The sequence below is a fragment of the Capsicum annuum genome, chromosome 3 (assembly GCF_002878395.1).
Source record: "Capsicum annuum cultivar UCD-10X-F1 chromosome 3, UCD10Xv1.1, whole genome shotgun sequence".
Classification (NCBI taxonomy): Eukaryota; Viridiplantae; Streptophyta; class Magnoliopsida; order Solanales; family Solanaceae; genus Capsicum; species Capsicum annuum.
In genome coordinates this window covers 247,847,127-247,869,225 of record NC_061113.1, presented here as the reverse complement: position 1 = coordinate 247,869,225, position 22,099 = coordinate 247,847,127, and the positions used below count along the sequence as shown (strand labels likewise).

The following is a 22,099-nucleotide window of genomic DNA, read 5'->3' as shown; positions in this document are numbered from 1 at the left end:
ATTCATGTTCATTAATTTTAGGCATGGTTATTGAACTTAGCAAACTATTACTCCGTTTCATATTAGTTGATCCACACACCTATTAAAAAAATATTAATTAGGAATTTATTTTATTAAATTAGCCCTATATTTTGAAAATATAAATTTGAGTAAATACATTTTATTTAGTCATTTAATGTTAAGAATAGTATTAGAAGAACATAATAAAATCTTCTTAATTTCATTAAAGGAACAATTAGATTGAAATAAATATTTTTTAAAAAAAGGCCAACTAAAACGAAATGGAGCGAGTATATTGTAAAATTCTTTAATTATTAACATTGGCCTCAATTTAAGAGTAAAACCTCATGTTTGTTTCAATTTATGTAGACGCAGGTGACAATTAAAGGAGGAGACATATATGTAATTGTGATTAACTTATTGTAATAAACTTCACGATCATTTTCTGTGTTTTCACATATTTTTGGTGTCTAAATTTTTTTATAATTACCTCAACTTATTTATCATTTACTGGGACCGATAGATCAGTTCCTAAGCTGTTCGTTTGAAAATTTTAGTAATATCTAAATATATTATGGATTATTTAATTTAGTTTGATATTTGGTAGAAATATAATTTAGTACTCTTCTAAAATATTTTTAATATAGATAAAGTTGTGTAAGTGATGATATATTTATATTACTTTAATGATTTATTAATATTTTAAACAGAAATAGTAAATTTAAAAATGTTAAAATACTATTATTATATAATAAAAGTTTTATCAGAAATAATTTTCTGTTAATTTTGATATATTCAAAATATGATATTTATATTACCACGAACCTATACAATACTCAAATATGTACGCAATATAAAAAAATTATTATGTGTGGCCACCACCACCACCCGTGGGGTGAAAGGGCAACAACTTGTTGATATTTTCGACTTTTGTCAAATCTTTTCTATTCATTCATCTTTAACAATATACAATTCATCCACACTATACACTCACTGAAAAATCCATTTTTCATTCAACACTGCATACACGCACCATACAATTCTCTACACACAACGAGAGACACCCAGTGAACACACAAAATCGAAAGGGAGATTAAGCAAGCTTAGAGGGAACAAATATTCTGGCGTTATTATCAATCACCAAAAAGAAATTAATTATCCACATCAAGTTATTCAAGCTCGAATTTTAGTAGCACTATTTGAAAGCTTCGTAGAAAGACATTTTTGCTTTGGTGTTCAGGTAGATTAGACTTACTTTACTCTTAGATTGAGATTATTTATTAAAATTGTGTGCTATTATGCTAGTATTGGATAATAATTATAGTTGCCTATCATTGGATATATATATAACATACCTTATTTATCCGGATTAGGATCGTGTTCTAATAAATCTTGGTATTTTGTTTTTTCAATATGATATAGCATATATTATTTTAGGATGTGAAATTAAATTACAAAACCTTGAATTTATCCCTTTGTAATTAAGATATTTGAATAGTTATTTAGACGTATTTTGGCTTCTGTTCAGGTTCAGTATATACTTTATTTCTGTCATTAATTGTGAATTTTGGTACCACGTTAACATTGTTATGGTATGGTATGAATTTTAGTGTTACATTTGGGTATGGTTACTTTGCGTTTCGGTTCGAGTCCGACATTTGATTATGGTTGTGGTTCCTTTGAGTTTCCGTTCGAGTCCGGCATCATTATAATTGTGGTTCCTTGAGTTTCGATTGGAGTCTGGCATCTGATTATGATTGCGATTCCTTTGAGTTTCGGTTCGAGTCCGGCATCATTATGATTGTGGTTTCTTTGAGTTTCGGTTCGAGTTCGACATTTGATTATGAGTTCTAGTATATATTATATATATGTGGCCTATTGTTATTACCCACTATGTCCGGTTCGAATTCGGCACGTGACCTCTTGTTATTATCCATTACTACCGGTTTGAGTCCGGTATTTGGCCTCTCGTTACTACCCGTTGGTGTTCAAGTCCGGTGCACATCTGGATTACTATCATGATTTCTTGGGATCAGCTCAGTTACAAATTATTTATGCTTATTTTCATTACTTCTTGTCTGTTCCACCGGCTTATGGGGGTACAGTTGGATTAGTTATCTTCTTCAGTGTGCCTAGTGGGCTTATGGGGGGCCAGTTAAGCTGTGTTTGATTTATCTGTTATTACTATGTATTTATTTTCTATATCGTTATATTTATTCTTTTACAATATTTGCGTAGCTTGGTTGTTGTTTTTCCTTTCCAAACCTATTTACTGTTGACTAAGGTTATGCCCTCGCATTATAGTTATACCTTTCCTGTATTGAGCTCAGTCGGTCGATGATGTCTACTAAGTACTCGTTGCTTTGGTATTCATACTACACTTCTGCATCCTTTTCTGATGTAGATTCAGGTACTAACAGTCGACATTAACGTGGTTTCTACCTTTCAGTACTGGTTTGGAGCAGGGCGATGCCTGGACTGGCTGACTAGGCTGACCCTGATGCCCAGAAGGCTGGTGCTGGGGGTACCTACCGTGAAATCCTCCTGTGAACTATGAATAGTTATAGCTGCTCTGATAACGTGGTCTCTTATCGTTGCCCCCTTGGGCCTTACGATCCATCTCCTCTATAGAATAATCATGCTCAACTATCTCAGAAAAAAGACTTTCCTAAAGTCACCAAACTCTGTGTAGCCCTACGAAGTGATAATCTCAATCCCCTGACGAAGCATCGAATCCGCTCATACTCCGTAGGCGGAATCATAGTGGCGTGCCTGACTAACTTATGGAATCTTGCCTCATACTTAGCCACAGACATAGAACCCTGTCTCAATGCTGTAAACTCATCTCGAAGACGCTCGCACATGCTGCGTGGCATATACTTCCCTAAGAAAACCTTAGAGAATTGAGTTCAAGCCACCGGTGGATATCCAGCTAGTCGGAATCAAGATAACCTCTCCAACACCTCCTCGATGTCGTGTCTAACTGATAAGCAACAAAGTTCACTCCTCGCGCCTCAACCAACCCCAAATTCCGCAACCGCTCCTCGCAACTAGATAGAAACTCATTAGCATCCCCTCCTGGGGTCCCAGCAAACCTGGGTGGTGTCAATCTTAAAAATCGGTCCAACATTTTTTGCTCATCTGAAGACATAACTAGCTAGGCTAGAGCCGGCTATGGGACTACTGGTGCTGGCAGAACCTCTACCCTAGGCACCGCTGTCGTAGGCTGTGCTCCTAAATCAACTCCACTCTGTGCTGTTGGTTGAGCTCCCTCGGTCGGTGGACCGCCAACTAACCCCAATAATTATACCAATACATCTCGAAGAATCGAAGAGGATATAAAATCGGGTGGAGCCTGGGCAACCCTCTGGCCTACCTACTGATATGACGGAATACCTAGAGCTCTCTCAATTTCAGGAGCTCTGACAGGATCAGGTAATGGATCCCTGGCCTGATCTCAAATAGGGGCTGCTGCTCTATCCTGACCCCGATCTCTGGGTCAACCTCGACCCCAAGCTGGAACTCTAAAAGCGGACCCGGGGTCTTGATTCCCAGCTCTCGAACCTCGTGTCCTAGCCATCTGCGTAAAAGTAAATCAGTAAAAATTAACTCAGACCCAACGCATGAAAATGAGATTGTTCCCTAAAAATGCTTTATAGCCTACTGAAGATAGGATACATGCGTCTCTGTGCCGATCCGTGGGACTCTACTAAATATTGACTTTAGTACCAATAGTACCGGTGAAATCTAGGCTCTGATACCAAGATGTCACGACCCAATTTCTCAAGTCGTGATGTCGCTTACCTTAACCCACTAATAGGCAAGCCACACCCTAACCCGAAATGATATGTAATGGGCTAACAGGCAGAGACAAAAAAAATCACGTATAATAATAGCAACAACAGTAATAAGTGATAACTAAGAAAGGAGCATATATTATATATTTGATCCTTTTTTCTTCTCTCGTTTTGATATATTATATATACTCCTTTCTTAGTTATCACTTATTACTGTTGTTGCCATCATTATACATGATCTTTTTTTGGTCTCTGTCTGTTAGCCGGCTACCTATCATTCCAGGCTATGGCGTGGCTTGCCTACTGGTGGATTAAGGTAGGTGCCATCACAACTTGAGAAATCAGGTCGTGACAGCTTGATATCAGAGCCTTGGTTTCACCGGTACTATTGGTACTAGAGCCAATTTTCAGTAGAGTCTCACGGATCGGCATAGAGACGTCTGTATCCTATCTTCGGGAGGCTATAGAGCATTTTTAGGGAACAATCTCATTTTCTTGATCCATTTTCTTGCATTGGGTCTCAGTTGGTTGTAATTTTTACTGGTTTACTCTTTATGCGGATGGCTAGGATGCGAGGTTTGAGAGCTGGGAATCGAGACCTCGGGTCCGCTTCTAGAGGTCCAGCTTGGGGTCGAGGTCGACCCAGAGATCGAGGGCAGGATAGAGTAGCAACCCCTGTTCGAGATCAGGCCAGAGATCCATTACCTGATCCTATCAGAGCTTCTGAGATTGAGAGAGCTCCGGGTATTCCGCCACATCAGTAGGTAGGCCAGAGGGCTGCCCGGGCTCCATCTGATTTTATATTCTTTTCGGTTCTTTGAGATGTATTGGTACAGTTATTAGGGTTAGTTGGTGGTTCACCGACCGATGGAGCTCAACCAGCAGCACAAAGTGGAGTTGATTTAGGAGCACAGCCTAAGGCAGCAGCGCATAGGGTAAAGGTTCCGCCAACACCAGTAGTCCCACAACCGGCTCTAGCCTAGCTAGTTATGTCTTCAGATGAGCAGAAAATGTTGGACCAATTTTTTAGATTGACACCACCCAGGTTTGCTGGACCCCAGGAGAGTATGCTAATGAGTTTCTATCCAGTTGCGAGGAGCGATTGCGGAATTTGGGGTTGATTGAGGCGCGAGGATTGAACTTTGTTGCTTATCAGTTAGACACGACATCGAGGAGGTAGTGGAGAGGTTATTTCTATTCCAGGCCAGCTGGATATCCACCGGTGACTTGGATTCAGTTCTCTGAGGTTTTCTCAGGGAAGTATACGCCACGCGACATGTGCGAGCGTCTTCGAGATGAGTTTACAGCATTGAGACAGGGTTTTATGTCTGTGGATGAGTATGAGGCAAGATTCCATGAGTTAGCCAGGCATGCTACTATGATTCTGCCTACGGAGTATGAGCGGATTCGATGCTTCATCAGGGGATTGGGATTATCACTTCGTAGGGCTACACAGAGTTTAGTGACTTTAGGAAAGTCTTTTTTTCTGAGATAGTTGAGCATGTTTATTTTATAGAGGAGATGGATCGTGAGGCGGGCAGCGATAAGAGACCACGTTACCACAGCAGCTATAACGATTCACAGGAGGATTTCACGGTAAGTACCCCTAGTAGCAGCCTTCTCGGCATCAGGGTTAGCCAGTCTAGGCATCGCTTTAGATATCAGATAGGGGTCAGCCCGATTTTAGTAATTCCAGTGGTCAGAGCAGCAGCCAGCCGCAGAGGGGTGGCCATTTCGGATCCACTGGATCTTCCAGAAAGAGCAGAGTACCCGGAACATATTATGACTGCGGAGTTGTTAGTCACTTCGCTCGTAGGATAGTTGAGCCTTCAGTTTCGACTGCACAACGGATCATGTCAGTGTCGTCGTTAGGTAAGGGTGATGCATAGATTCATGGGGATGGTCCTCAAAGTTCTAGAGGTGGTCGGATAGGCACCCAGTTCAATGGTGGAACGGGTCATTTGTATATTGTACCAAGTAGATCTGAGGTTGGGGCTTCGGATACTTTGATCACAAGTAAGATTGTCGTATGCCATCAACCAGTTTCTACTTTGTTTGATCCTGACTCCACATTATCATATGTTTATGCTTATTTTGCATCGTGGTTGGGTTCATGTTCTGAGTCTTTATCTATGCCATTGCATATAACTATCCCTCGGGTATTTTCGTATGTTTTACTTTCGTGACGAAAGTCCTTTTAGTAGTGATGTTGTAATGACCCTCACGATCATTTTCTGTGTTTTCACATATTTTTGGTGTCTAGAGCTTTTCTATAACTACCCCAAGTTATTTATGACTTGATGGGACCGATAGTTTGGTTCCCAAGCGGGTTCGTTTGAAAATTTTAATAATATCTAAATATATTGTGAATTATTTAATTTAATTTGGCATTTGGTAGAAATATAATTTAGCATCCTTTTAAAATATTTTCGATATAGATAAAATTCTGTGAGTAATGATATATTTATATTACTTTATAATAGACTTTTATAATTTATTAATATTTTAAACGAAGATGATAAATTTAAAAATATTAAAATACTATTATTATATAATAAAGATTTTATTAAAAATAATTTTCTATTAATTTTGGTATCTTCAAAATATGATATTTATTTTACTACAAATCTATACAATACCCAAATATGTATGTAGAAAAATCCTTAGGTATGGTCACCACCACCACACGTGGGTGAAGAAAAGTGGGCAGCAACTTTTTGATATTTTTGACCTTTGGAAAATATTTTTTATTCATTCATCTTTAACAATATACAATTCATCCACACCGTACACTCACTGAAAAATCCATTTTTCATTCAACACTACATACACACACCATACAATTCTCTACACACAACGAGACACCCACTGAACATACACAAAATCGGAAGGGAGATTAAGCTTAGAAGGGAACAAATATTTTGACGTTATTATCAATCACTGAAAAGAAATCAATTATCCGCATCAAGTTATTCAAGCTCGGATTAGTAGCACTATTCAAAAGCTTCGTAGAAAGACATTTTAGCTTCGGCGTTCAAGTAGATTAGACTTACTCTACTTTTATATTGAGTTTATTTATTAAAATTGTGTACTATTATGTTAGTATTGGATAATAATTATAGTTGCCTACCATTGAATATATATATATATATATATATATATATATATATATATATATATATATAACATGCCTTATTTATTCAAATTAGGACCCCGTTCTAGTAAATCTTGGTATTTTGTCTTTTCAATATGATACAACGTATATTATTTTAGGATGTGAAATTAAATTATAAAACCTTGAATTTATCCCTTTTTAATTAAGATATGTGAATGGTAATTTAAACATATTTTGGCTTCTGTTTAGGTTCAGTATATGCTTTATTTCTGTCATTAATTGTGAATTTTGGTACCACATTAATATTGTTATGGTATGGTATGAATTTTAGTATTACATTTGGATATGATTACTTTGCGTTCCGGTTCGAGTCCGATATCTGATTATGTTTGTGGTTCCTTTGAGTTTCGATTTGAGTCCGACATCATTATGATTGTGGTTTCCTTGCGTTTCGATTCGAGTCCGGCATCTGATCATGGTTGTGGTTTCTTTGAGTTCCGGTTCTCGTCCAACATCATTATGATTCTGGTTCCTTTAAGTTCTAGTTCGAGTCCGGCATTTGATTATGAGTATTATATATGTGGCCTATCTTTATTACCCACTATGTCCAGTTTGAATCCGGCACGTGTCCTCTTGTTATTATCCATTACTACCGGTTCGAGTTCGGTATGTGGCCTCTCGCTACTATCTATTGGTGTCGGTTCAAGTTCGGTGCACATTTAGATGACTATCATGATTTCTTGGGATCAACTCAGTTACAGATTATTTATGTTTTATTTTCATTACTTCTTGTGTGTCCCTCCGGCTTATGAGGGTACAGTTGGGTTAATTGTCTTCTTCAGTGTGCCTAGCGGGCTTATGGGGGCCAGTTAGGTTATGTTTGATTTGTCTGTTATTACTTTGTAATTTATTTTCTGTATCGCTATATTTATTCCTTTATAGTGTTTGCGTAGCTTGGTAGTTATTTTTCATTTCCATTCCTATTTATTGATGACTCAGGTTACGCCCTCGCATTGTAGTTATACCTTTTTTGTGTTGAGCTCAGTCGGTCGATGATGCCTACTGAGTACCCGTTGCTTTGGTACTCATACTACACTTCTGCTTCTTTTTTTGATGCAGATCCGGGTACTAGCAGTCGACGTTGACGTGATTTTTACCTTTCTGGTTCAGAGCAGGGTGAGCTTACTGTCGTCCGAGGCTGATCCTCCTCTATGTACTCCAGTTCAATCTTTTGTACTTGAGATTGCCTGTATATATTGTGTATATTTTAGATTTTTGTCTAGTACTTTGGGTACCTTTTAGTAGTGACCCTATTAGGTCTTGGGAAGGATTCATTTGTATATTTGGTCCTTTTTCCTCCTCTTGTTTTGATATATTATATATACTCCTTTCTTAGTTATCACTTATTACTGTTGTTGCTATCATTATACGTATTATACGTGATCTTTTTTTGGTATCTGCCTGTTAGCCCATTACCTATCATTTCGGGCTATGGCGTGGCTTGCCTACTGGTGGGTTAAGGTAGGCGTCATCATGACTTAAGAAATAGGGTCGTGACACTTATTTACGTAATGAATATTTGTGTAAAAGCATAAATTTTAAAAAGAAGCTCTAAAAGTATTTAATAGAAACACTTTATCATGTATTTAAGTATTCAATTGCAATATACCATAATTCGAGTGTTTAGATAAAATTTACTCACGAAATTAACTTTACTAATGTATTTAACCTTTATTAAAACATAGACCAAATGTAAATAGTAAAAATATAGACATGACAATATGAGAGGATTTTGGGTGTTATTTATAATAATTTATTCAAAATTTAGGTATTTTAAAAAATGCTTTTTGTTGCTGTGTTGCCCTTTAGTAGCAGGCGGCCTTGATCTGGTTGATGTGGAAAAATGGAACAAATAAGTTAGAACTTAGAAGTAAACTATTGTGGAACTTATGCATGGAAAAGGAAAGGCTTTGGGTTAGATGGATCAATGCTTACTCTATGAAAGGACAATCAGCCTTGGGACACCCAACCAAAGAATGTCTTGTGGGTGGTCCAAACGAATTTCAAAGCCAGGTACTACATGGAAGAAGCCGAATATAACTTTGTAGAAGTGCAGCAAATAACTACTTTCTCCTCTGAACAGTGTATAATAGAATGCTAGGTGTGTTTCGATTGGTACTTTGGTGAAAGCTAGTTTGTAGTAATAAAGGATGTCCTAAACGAGACTTCATATCTAGGTTGGCCATCATGGGGAGACTAGCTACAAAGGATATTATTTTGAATTGAGGGATCTCTACATGGGTTGTGTATTATGCAACAGTGACGTAGAATCAATGGCACACCTTGTTTTTTCAAATACCGGTTCATCACTGGTAATATTTGGAACCAACTTCTCACATAGCAGGGCATTCACAGGGTTTAATTTGTATGGAGTGGCACGATGGAGTAGTTTGGGCTATTGGAAATTGCGAAGGACATAGTTGGGGGACTACATTATATTGCATGGTGCTGGCAGCTACGATTTATCATGTTTGGAAAGAAAGGAATACAACTGTGTTTCAGCAGCAAGAAAAGACAACACGGGACATTATTAGGATGATCCTCCAAGTAAGTCTAGTAATTTAGAGCATCATTGATACCAAAACTTGCTGTATATATGCAGACCACCCTTTGCAAGTATAGCAGAAGTTTGGGACTGATACTTAGGTAGTACAGGTGGTGATTTTCTTCACTGGTATGTGTTAACCAGTGTGAAGAATTTTTCTTTTTGTAATTTGAGTTGTACATGAGCAATTTCGATTTATAATACAAATATCATTTACACAAAAATAATGCTTTTTGTTATAGGTAGTTTTTCAAAAGGGTATTTTTAAAGAGTAACAATTCGTGTTTACTAATCATTATTATAAAAAAAACTTTTGTCGATATTAAAAAAAAAAAAATTATTGACAAAAATTTAAAATATTATTTTAGGTGAAAATTAATTTTTTGATTTATAAAAAAAAAATAATTTTGCTACAATTCAATAATATTTATCCTTTTTCTAAAAACTCTTGTCAAACAAGCTATAAGTTGTTGTCAATTTAGTACACTAGAGGAGTATAAAACTCTCCAAATCTCTAATTATGAAATTATAACCATAAATCTCTAATTATGAAATTATAACCATAAATTATAACTAATCAATCAATTGAGCTATTAAAAATTTCCGGTATGAATAAATGTTTTTATGTTTCAATGGCCCCAAAAAAAAAAATGCTAAAGAGAAAAGGTAAAAGTAATTAATTTTTTAAAAAATAAAAAAGAAATAGATGAGAGTAGGGTTAGAGGAGAGAGAGAAAAGGAAAAATAGGCCTTGCTCTGATGGAGTTTACATTTTAGCATTGAACCGGAACCGGCTTCAGCTGAATAGCTTGCTCCTGCTTTTCTCTACTCTCCATGTAAGTCTTTCATATTCTGACCTTCCCTTACCGAGAGCTAAACAGTCGGTAATTGTTTATGTCTTCTTTTGTTTTTGCCCTTTTTAGTAATACATAAATAATGATAATGATGTGTACATATATTTTGTTTGTTTTTAGCAATCTAGTGTTAATCATGCTCGCTGCTAGACTTTTTGGGAGGACATTTTTGGCGGCGGCAAAATCAGAGAGTTCAGCCGCTGCAGCAGCTGCTTCTTCTGCTGCTACTGATAAAGCCTTTAATCCACTTGAGCAGTTCTTTGAATTGGATAGAACTCCAGAGGATGATAAGCCTGTTGTCTATGGTAAAAATCCCTTTCCGTTTTACTCTGCTGAAACTGATTTGTTGTTGGCAAAAACTTGTTGTGCTCATATGATAACACGGGAAGTGAGATAAGTTTAGCATATCAAATTACTGGCTATACACACATTTCTGATTCCTTGGTTGGGTTTCTGGTATTGCCTCTTTAGTTCTATAAATGCAAGTAACTAAGCAATGGTAGGAGCCCTTGCTCATTTGGTACAAGGGATGAGGGATAATTAATTTTAGAATGAGCTTATCTCATGTTTGGTTGGGATAAAATGCATGGGATGACTCATCCCCAGATTAGTTATCCCGGGATTGTAGTGTTATTTTTATCCCACCTCGAGGGTGGGATAGCTAATCCTGGGATAACTTGTTTCCCAACCAAACGAACCCTTAAAAGTACTATAGGGTTAACCATTGGCATCCCCTAGTGTTCGATGAAGGTAGAATCGAGGCTATGTTAGACCAAGGTTTGATTGGGCAGGTCTCCTTCTACCTGGTGGAAGGATACAGGTATCCACAGATTCAAGATACATATAAGTTGGCATGGTCGCATGGACACCAGTTTTTATCTGGAAAAAATTACCCTTTAAGTGAAGTTTGACTCCGTTGAACTTCTGGCAGCTCAGACAATATTACATATTTGATTTAGTTGAATTTCTTATGTGCTATGTTGAATAGTACAAGGATCAAACCTAGGATATGAAATTGATTTAGGAGCGAAAAAAGCTAATCCCATTGTCTCATGTTATGTGACACTTAACCTTTTTGTTTGTCCCAAAAGAAAGACCTTTCTCTCTTTTTCAATTTTTTAACTCTAGCATTCCCATTTAATTTAATGACATGACTTGTTGGGTCCTATTTGATGTAAAAGTTCATTCTCTTATGGGGAGATAGAAAATAAAACAAAAACATGTGGAGTTCTCACCATTAAAAAGATAATTTTGGTACTTTGCATATATTTGGCTTTCATGTTAGAAGACTTTAATTTCTTAAACTTCATGCTCATTGAAACACCTTCATGTAAAATGGAATTCAGGGAGTGTTCTATTGCGTCATTTTAAAAACCTATAAATAAAGTACCAACGTGGTTGCTGGAAAGATACGCTTTGGTTATTAGGTAAGCTTCAAAAGGCGACAAGCTTTCCACACTAGCTGTTGTCTTATGTTGCCATTTTTCCAATATTATTGAATAGCATGGCTTTGGGGCTAAGACAACTCAAGTGAGAGAGTTGTGTTATGGGTGACCTTTGTCCCCCTAATATGTAGACCATGATTGCATACCATAAAATTTTTAAATTCCTTTTGCTTTTAGAGTTCTAGACAAGAATCATCTTCCCCTTTATTAGAAAAGAAAATTTTAAAATAAAATAGATGAGACTGTATAGTACTAAGAGCATTACCTCTGAGAATTCATTATACAGAGTCAAACTGTCAAAGATTGATTTGGTCTTTTCCTCAAAATGAAAGAATTGGATTAGCTTTGGACCACTAGAGAGACTTCCTTCGAAAGGCATTGCAGACCTCTAGTTGCCCTTGTACATTGGCTTAGTCTAATTGGAGATTTTTTATTTAAAAATGTATTTTGAAACCCTCTCAGACCAAGTTTGCATCAATTGGAGTGGTAGTACCCCTACCCCTTCCACCCTTACTCCTTCAAGGGAGACTTTGGCATTGAATGGTTATTCTTCATCAAAAAGAACTCAACATTGAATGGTTATTCAATCTTCTTTTCTTTTGTAATTTCTTTAGTGATTCAATCAAATTTCTCTAGTTGTAAATTGTAATTTCACAGGTTTCGGAGTAGTTCATAGACTACTATCTTAGAATGACATCGATTCTTTCACTTTAAAAGTGTAATAAATAAGAAAGTGAGGATGTTATGATTGACTCAAGGTGAATTATGATGTAGCAATCTACATGGAAGTATCCAATGAGTACCAATTAAACAGACACTATTGTAAATCCCTTTGCATTTCTTTAAGACGTATCGCTATCCCTTTTTTCTTTTTTATCCTTCTAGATCTTGTAATTTATTTGGGTTTTTGTTTTTCTTTGGGAAAATGCTCTAGACTTGAACCTCTATAGCTCAATGCTCTATCAAGATTGGGAATGTTCCATTGCATTGATCATTATTGCCATTTGTATTACTCAAATTTACTGCTGAAGGTTGTTTATCCATTAGATTAGTTGGTTATTTATGGATATGCGTGCTGCTTATATTTGGTTTGTGTTCTTTGTTAATAAAATATTAGCCAAAAATATGTCTATTAGCAAATAGATAGCCTCACTGTAGAGGAGATGTTGAAGCACACACTTCCTTGTGATTTCGCTGCCCTCCATGCCTCAAATGCTTAAACGCCTTTTATTTAAACACATACTAGAGATTGAGGTTCTCTTGCTGAGTGCGGGCTGGTTAATTAGTGTACTTGTACTATTGATTTTTATATCTCTGATGGGATGAACTCTGAAGTTTCAAAAACATAACCAGGTCGAGGTTGGAAGGCTTCTGAACTGCGTTTGAAGTCTTGGGATGATCTGCAGAAGTTATGGTATGTTCTTCTGAAGGAAAAGAACATGTTGATGACTCAACGCCAGATGCTTAATGCTCAGAACCTGCGTTTTCCTAATCCAGAGCGTATTTCCAAGGTGAGCTCCTTGCGTAGTTGTGGTTTGGTTTCTCAACCATCAAGTATTTATTGAACACTATTTACATGTTTCAAGTAGATTCTCCTCCTGGATCTGAAATAAATATCCAAACTAACCTATAAATATTAGTGTCACTTTAAATTGGATTTGCTTGTTACAATTATACTCTAATGGCCATGTATAAGTAGAATGTATAATGCAGCATTCATTGAAGGTTCTTCTTGATTTACAGAATTTAACATGTGTCCACAGTTGTTTGTCTTCTGTACTTTGGGGGCATTTCTAGGTGGCACTTCTCTTTGATCCACAATCATTGGTAAACATTTGTAGTTCTCTAGCTACAAAAAGTATCCAGTGTCAACATCCATGTTTGTCCATCACATCCCTTAAAATTTGTACTAGAAGGATGACTTGACTATATTATCGTTATATATTCTTCGAGCTCAATTTTAATACTAATCTTCCTTTCACTGTATTAATCTGTCTCTACATTTATTAGAATAAGGATACAACAACAACGTACAACAACAACCACAACTCACCTGGTGTAATCTCACAAGTGGGGTTTAGGGAGGGTGGTGTGTACACAACCTTACACCTTACCTTGTGAAGATAGAAAGGGTGTTTTCGATAGGCCCTCGGCTCAAGTAAAGCATATCAACATCAAGTATTGAAAGGAAATACGGTAGTGAAGAAGTCGCGCTAAAATTAAAGGAGAAGAGAACAGTAGCAATAACAAACAATATGGTAACCAAAGTAAAGGAAACAACAGGTAATAATATAATCGGAGAATAAGATAGTAGGAGAGTATAATAACAATACTGTTAGGTAAATGGTGGCCAAGGCCGCCTCTTCTTCAAATGCACTTTCCACATTGATCTCAGCTTCCACTGAAATGGTGGCCCAATCATCAAATCTGATTGTTGGCCTCCAAGTCTCCCCCTCAGTGTAGAGTTTTTGATAATAGTTAGGAATTTCCCTTTAATCTGGTTTTGTCCTGTGTGGTTTCCTTCCCTATCATTAGCTTGTCACTGCAATTCTTCCTTCCGTGGGAATTTGCCATTCTTTGAAAATATTGAGTGTTTTATCTCCTTCCTTGAGCCATAAACACCTTGACTTTTGTCTCCCAAGAACTTCTTCTACTTTGCCAGCTGCCGAAGTTCCATTTTTAGTGCCATCATCCTGTTCGTTTCATCTTGTCATAGATTATCATCCATTTTTTTCCAGGGCTGAGAGGTCATGTAGAGCTTTACTTCATTGTGGTCTCCACCCCACGAAACTCTTCCTTATTCCATTTTGACAAGTCTTTACTTCATTCTAGAGCTTTTTTGTTTGTTAAGTCTTTCTCGAGGAGCCTTAATTTTTGGATAAGAATGAAGTATGGGTTGCCACTGATGTTATAGCTATGCCACTAATCTGATACCTTGTCTAAGAAGCCCTCGGTTTCTAGCCACATGTTCTCCAACTTGAAGTATGAAGGTTTGCCATCAAAGTGTCCTCTTTCCATAATTATTGGCCTATGGTCAGAGATAACTTTGGGAAGAGACATTTGATTAGCAACTTTAAAATACTCATTCCACTCAACTGAGATTAAAAAAAATCTGTCAATGCGAGAAGCTTGAATGGAATTTTCTCCTCTGGACCAAGTGTAGTTGGCCCCTTGTAATGGTAGTTCAATAATTCCGAGGTCTTGTATCGTATTTGAGAAGTACTGCATTGCCCTGCACCTCCTTGAGCGGTTATGTTTTTTCAGACTCAAATCTGCATACATTGAAATCTCCTTCTATCACCCAGTTTTCGGTCCATTTGCCTTTGATTGTAGCCAGTTCCTCTCATAATTCCTCTCTTTCCCAGTGTGTGTGAGGACCATAAACTCTCGTAAAGCACCAGGGAAATCTTCCTGTGAACTTTCCAGCACACAAGAAACTGAGTATGACCTTTGATGAATATCCACGGCCCATACAAACCCGCTGTCTGCTATTCCACATAATTGTGATTCCTCCCTAGGTTCCACATGTCTTTAAGTTCAGTCCATTTATCGTTCTTAAAAAAAAAGTTCAGACCTTTAATCCACCTGTTACCCCAAATCTGATGTCCTAAATTAGTTGACCATACCTCAATTTTTTATAAGCATATGATATCTGCCCTCCATTTGTGAATCAAAGACTTGAGTGTATCCCTTTTATTCCTTTCATTCAATCCCCACACATTCCAACTTAAAATTTTCCATCATAATTAATGCCACACTTGAGTCTGTTCTGCTCAATTTCCCCTTTCTTTTTGCCCTTCTTTGCATGTTTTGTGATGGAATTCTGTTGTTGTCTTTGTGATTGGCTACGTCGATCCATCCTCAAAATCATGTCAAGAATTTCATGTTCAAATCCAGCAAAGTTTACCCCAAAAGCGTTGCATGCTTTAACCATAACCAGCTTTGTCCATTTCGAGGTTTCAATAACTGCTGGATTGTGGTCAATTTGCAAGTTATATCTTCATCATGCCAAGGAAGAGGTAAGAAGTTGGTGAGTCTGTGAGGAGAAATTGGAGTCTGAATCACTAACCAGATAGGAGAAATCAGAGTCTGAAGCATTGTCTAGATCTTTTCACAGTTCGGAATTCTTGTAATATTAGATACTCATTTCAGACTTTAATTGTATTAACTATAATAATCTACTTAAACCATGCATCAAATTTAGGCGAGACTTTATGGTCAAAAAAAAAAAAGATGGTGAAACTGACTGAAGAATTTAAGCAACTTGAAGTCTTGGGGGACCTATTTACATGTTCAATGCCTAGCTTGAGCAAACAGAGTAACGTTGAGAAGAGACAGGTGCAGAAGTTGAAGAAGCATATTGATAGAGGCATGAAGCTACAATCATGTTCACAATACTTGAGCTTCAAACCCTTGCATTCTGGATTTCCTGTTTTGACCAAATCGTATCCTTCGGAGCTATATAGCAACAACTATTATCACTATCTTTAGTTTATGGTGAAAAAGGGTAAAGGATGCATGTTACAACTGCATAATTAAACACATCACCATCTTAGAATTACTCAAAAGTAGTTTAAAAGGAAACTCTAGTCTCTAGTAAATACAGCTAGTCGGATTCATTATTCAGAACAGTATATTTTCTCACGATGGTAAGCAATCAAACTCGATCGAGTTTTATTTATTACTGTTTATTACAAAATTTGATCTTAGCCGTCTTTGTTTTGATGTATATTTCATCAATAGACAACTGAAATCTCTGCTTATGATATGTTAATCCTTGAGGCACTGAGCTATTAAATTCTGCTGATGTACGGATATCTCTTGCATTAACTTCTTTGTGACAAATGATTATTCAGGTAAGGAAGTCGATGTGCCGAATCAAGCATGTTCTTACTGAGAGAGCAATTGATGAAGCAGATCCAAGGAGGTCAGCTGAAATGAAGAGGATGATAAATGCTCTCTAATTTTCATTCGGTAGTAGTGTTTATATACCCTTGTAATCAGCATTTCGATTTACCTCTTTTCTATTAGCTCCACATGTCGGGAAATCACCTTTTATGATAGTAAACTCTATGGACTAGTTCACTAGGATGTAATGGAGATTGGCAATTTTGGTTTGAAAGATTTGATCGTGCTGAAAATAAAAACCAAACTCTAGTGTCTGTGCACGTGTGGTGGTTGACTGACACATGCTTGTGAAATGCTGCCGCTCTAGTACTTAACAGAGGCACCTTATTTTAGTTTGGTAAGGTACTAGTGGAGAAGTTATTGCTGTAATTAAAGGGTGTGCAGTGCAACACACGCATGTGGAGCCTTTCTGGCTGATATTTACTTCATTCAATAGCATATCTCACGTTGCTTGCTGTGGAATTTTTTGCATTTACTCCTTCAGCAGCTCCCCAGCTCTCTCTGGTGTGTATTCATTTATTGCCAATAATCACTATGAACTATATGCAGTACAGCAGTTCACCACTCCTGGCATCTTCCTCTACTGTCGCCTTCGCTATAAGAGCCTTCAAAGGGGACATATGAAGGAAAGAAGGATGAAGAAGACAAACAAAAGAAAGTTATTCCTCTACCTTCTATTTTGGGTTATGAATGCCTTTATATTCGTTCTATACTTATCGATGATAAGTTGCCTTCATGTTAGGTTAACGTGAGACTCATTAAAACCCTGGCAATCTCTTGGGACGTATTCTGCTGCTTTGAATATATATATTATCGATGTATGCGTATGAAATTAGCATAAATAAAATAAGGAAATCAGCATATATTAGTCAGCTAATTGGCGTACTAATTTGAAATGCCGGATTTGAATTTTGAATTATGTACAGTCAATTACTCTCTTTGACAAGAAAATAATGAATTTGGTTGGTAGCGCCGTCGGAAGAATTGCTTCGTGCTAGAATTACTCTTAATTTGAATTCTAAATTTTCTTGTTTAAGTACTCTTGCCTGGTTATAAAAACCATGTCAACCTAATTTAGATTGACATTAATAACTCCTTTAACGTGTCGTTATAGTGCCTAATCACCTAATTCTATAATCTCTATACTACTACAGTAGTATACTAGGATTTTGGGACCTCTTAATCCGTCCTAACTTGGGTCTATCTCGTAGATTGCCATCTATTTTCCCCTAAATCATATTAGTTGTAATTACATTTACCAGCTATTTAAAGAGTACGTTGAAGGATAGGTAAGCTGCCAACTTTGCAAGTGTCTTTTGCATTGAACCTAACAGTCTAAGTAGGTTCATTCATATTTATACAAACTCCTCCCTCGTATTAATATTCACCACTTACCATTTCCTCCCTTTTCTTTTCACTAAAGCAAAATTTATGAGTATTTATGTTATCTTAATTCCGAAACAAAAAAGGGGTGACTTCCTTAATGTTGTCCAAATGACCATAATTGTATTGGCTTTCTAATTTGAACGTATTTCGTGTTTGACTTTAATTGGCACTAACAGTGGTCAAATAGTGTGTGTTGTGCCTATTATAAGTTCATTAATTATCCAAAGACATGTGTCTTAATACGAATATAATTATTCGATTACATAAACTTAGTTAGACAGAAGTTGAAAGGTACAATTATCATCAATATTATTATCAGAAAAAGAAAGAGAAAAAAAAAAAAAAGAGCTCATCAAGATTTGGTTTGCTCCAGAACGGTTGTCTTTCATGCGTATTAATTAGTAGTATTCCAATTGTTTCAATAAAATATTTTGATTTGGAAAGAATTGGGATTAACATATGCATTGAGAATTCAAATTAATTAGTACATGTTGAGGGGACACGATTTCAATACTTAAATTTGAATCTTGAAAACTCAATTAATTTGTGCCCTACCGTTTAAAGGAATACTCTGCTATAAACACTAATTATGTTTTTAGTTTATGTACATTGTAGTTTAATACTAATTGCGAGTTCGTATTACTACATGTTTGTCATGTGATGTTCACCTTCGTTTCAATTAATCTCTAGAAAAAAACTAGAAACTGTGATGATCATCCGAACCTAATCTTGAGTTGAAATGTTGAATTTAGGATAAAAATAAAAAATGTATGTATTTTGGATTTCACACTTCAAAATAAGTTCAAAGAAGAGTAAATACATAATTACACTACTGATCTTATCCGAAATTTAAAAAAGACACCTAAATTTTAATTTCGACCTATTACCCCACGAATCTTCTTTATTTCGTTACAAATACACTATTTTGACCCTCTACGTGTATACACGCGCCACAAGCACATGAAAAGGCAAAAATTGTTTTTTTTGACCAATTAGAAGTTGTCACGTGTACATAATTTAATATATAATTTATATTCTTTTTTAAAAAAATTAATATTTATTTATTTATTTAAATTATTTCATAATACCCCACCCCCACTCACCCCACCCCCGCAACCCACTAATCCACCATTGTCTTCTTCCCCAACTTCTTCTTCATCACCATAACTCAACAACAACAACATCAATTAAAGCAACAAAAACAACATCATCATCACCATAATTTAAAAAAGAAAATCTGATGTACAACCTTCATTTTAATAGAGCTTTAAGCTCTATTTTAATAAAGGGAACTGGACGGGAATGGGGGAGGGAGGTGTTGGACGGGGTGGGAGGTGGGGTGGGGTCATAAATAAAAATGGAGTTGAAAGCTCCATTAAAATGGAGATTGTACAGGAGTTTTAAGTGTCATTTTAATGGAGGAAACTGGACGCAGGGAATGGGGTGGGGTGGGGGGAGCTGTTGACCTGGACGCGTGGGGGGAGCTGTTGTATGCGGGGTGGGGTGGAGGAAGGGAGGTGATAAATTAAATAAAAAGGAAAAAACTTATTAAAAAAATAAATAAAATATGAAATTAAAAATATTTGACACGTGACAGCACCTGATTAGTGCGTGTATTCATTTTCTTTATTGTGACTGAGATTCAGCGAAAAATAGTGTATTTGTAACGAAATAAAGAAAAATCGTGAATAATAGATCAAAATTAAAATTTAGATGTATTTTTGTAAAACTCGGACAAGCACAGTGGTGTAAAAAACAATCCAAAGCTAATCTCAATTTTCCCTATCACCTAATGTCAATGACAATACCATCCATGTGACATGAAAGCAACATAAAAAATTTGATGATGGGATGTGTGTTAAAATTGTTGAAAGGGTAGGAAGCATAATGGAATTTAACAAATGTACAACAAAATATGGCAATTTAACTTTGTGGGACTATATTGTTAGGTAGGTTGGGTTAACGGATAATTACACAATTGCCTTGATAATAGATACTATAGAATCAAGGCACAAAAAGACCATAAGGTAAAGAAATGAAATTGTGAGGTGGTGAGCAGTATTTTAGGCAATATATATTTGATTGTGCAAAAAGATGTTACAAAAGAGAAGATCTTGTTTTATAAATGTGATGTCTAGATCAATGTTTTTCGGATCTTCATAAATAAATCTATATTTATATCTATAATATAGAATGTAGCTATCTATATTCTATATCTATAATATATTTAAAGTATGAAGGCCTTAGAAATGTCGTTTGAATTTTTTGTCTTTCATTAAAAGTCTTTCCTTTAGACAAAATCGTCTTTCCACTATTTTTTAATCAGAGTTGAAAATTAATTAAATATATTTATAATAACTTTTTTTCTTATTAGAAGTCATCATAATTAATGAAAATTAATAAGTATTTTTTCCATTAATTTAAGAATTTAAAATCAATTAAATTCAATTTTAAGAAGATTTAAAAAATCTAGAAACAAATATAAAAGCGTTAGAATAAGAAAAATTTAAAAAGTATCATATTTTTAAAAGTTTTAAGTACGTAATAAGAACAAATCAATGATTTTATAAAGATTTGATTTTACAAAAAAGAAAAGATTTTAAATATAGAAAAAAATAAAATAACTGTACCTTAACTTTAAAAACAAGAAAAGATTTTAAATATAGAAAAAAATAACCGTACCATAAATATGGTTCAAATTGATGTATCTCTCTTAGTCTCTGACAGTATGAAAAAGAGGTACTGCATGATAAGCGTAAAAGTGATGATTCATCAATCACTTAGAACTTCTGGTGGTAAAATATATATACGTGCTTTTACTAAAATATATGTTTATATTTACATTATTATATTAAAGTGAGAAGGAACTTTGAAAAGTGATTTAAACTTTTATTCTTCACAATAGATAAATTAGTTAATTTTAAATAATCAAACATTATATATGTGAGGCATGTGCAAGACACGTGCATTAAACTAGTTTTAAAAAAAAATTGACATGAGGAAATGACATGAAATGTTTCACACACAGTGCAAAACAATTTAAGTATTGAGTGAAGCATAAATTGAACTTCTCAAAATTTTACCTGTTTCCACGGTCCCTATAATTTGTAAGTTCTAACATTATAGAAGAATATATATATCAAAAAAAATTAAAACAAAATTTCAACATTATCAAAAAATATATATATCGAAAAAAGTTAAAAAGAAGTTCTAATATTATCGAAGAATACATATATCGGAAAAAGTTAAAATGAAGTTCTAACTATTGAAGAATACATATAGCGAAAAAAAGTTAAAAGGATGTTCTAACATATATTGAAAAAAGTTAAAAGAAAGTTCTAACATTATCGAATAATACATATATTGAAAAAAATTAAAACGACAAATTTAAGCAGAAACTAAATATGATTGATTGGACACCAAGTTCAAAGCATAGGTGATCGCACGTGATGAATTACATTATCGAAGAATACATATATCGAAAAAAAGTTAAAACGAAGTTCTAACATTATCGAAGAATACATATATAAAAAAAAGTTAAAACAAAATTCTAACATTATCAAAGAATATATATATCGAAAAAAGTTAAAAAGAAGTTCTAATATTATTGAAGAATACATATATCGAAAAAAGTTAAAATGAAGTTTTAACTATCGAAGAATACATATATCGAAAAAAGTTAAAATGAAGTTTTAACTATCGAAGAATACATATAGCGAAAAAAAGTTAAAAGGAAGTTCTAACATTATCGAAGAATACATGTATCGAAAAAAGTTAAAAGAAAGTTCCAACATTATCGAAGAATACATATATCAAAAAAAATTAAAACAACAAATTTAAGTAGAAACTAATGATTGGTTGGACATCAAGTTCAAAGTACAAGTGATCGCATGTGATGAATTACACACCCTCACTGCCACTAAACTTCATTTCTACAACGATAATATATCCTGTGCATTTTCATAAAGTGAGATTTGGAGAGGATAAAAT

General features: G+C 35.3%; 1 protein-coding gene across 2 annotated transcripts; it reads left to right on the top strand.

Annotated features, from left to right (window-relative positions):
* The first annotated feature begins 10,078 nt into the window (after positions 1-10,078).
* LOC107862419 (39S ribosomal protein L47, mitochondrial) lies at positions 10,079-17,185 on the top strand. 2 transcript variants are annotated; one of them, XM_016708001.2, is made up of 4 exons: positions 10,079-10,352; positions 10,491-10,675; positions 13,169-13,326; positions 16,672-17,185. In XM_016708001.2, exons 2-4 carry the CDS (start codon positions 10,507-10,509, stop codon positions 16,777-16,779), a joined length of 435 nt encoding a protein of 144 aa, XP_016563487.2. In that variant the 5' UTR covers positions 10,079-10,352; positions 10,491-10,506; the 3' UTR covers positions 16,780-17,185. The 2 variants fall into 2 exon arrangements, with proteins under 2 accessions (XP_016563487.2, XP_047265685.1); XM_047409729.1 differs by having other exon boundaries at positions 10,210-10,400.
* Positions 17,186-22,099: the final 4,914 nt, after the last annotated feature.

What these genes read in the sequence shown, in the direction of transcription:
- LOC107862419 (XM_016708001.2), top strand. Translation starts at nt 10,507, where the DNA reads ATGCTCGCTGCTAGACTTTTTGGGAGGACATTTTTGGCGGCGGCAAAA. An exon ending in TGATAAGCCTGTTGTCTATG is followed by an intron (nt 10,676 to 13,168) that starts GTAAAAATCCCT and finishes AAACATAACCAG; the next exon opens with GTCGAGGTTGGAAGGCTTCT. An exon ending in ATCCAGAGCGTATTTCCAAG is followed by an intron (nt 13,327 to 16,671) that starts GTGAGCTCCTTG and finishes ATGATTATTCAG; the next exon opens with GTAAGGAAGTCGATGTGCCG.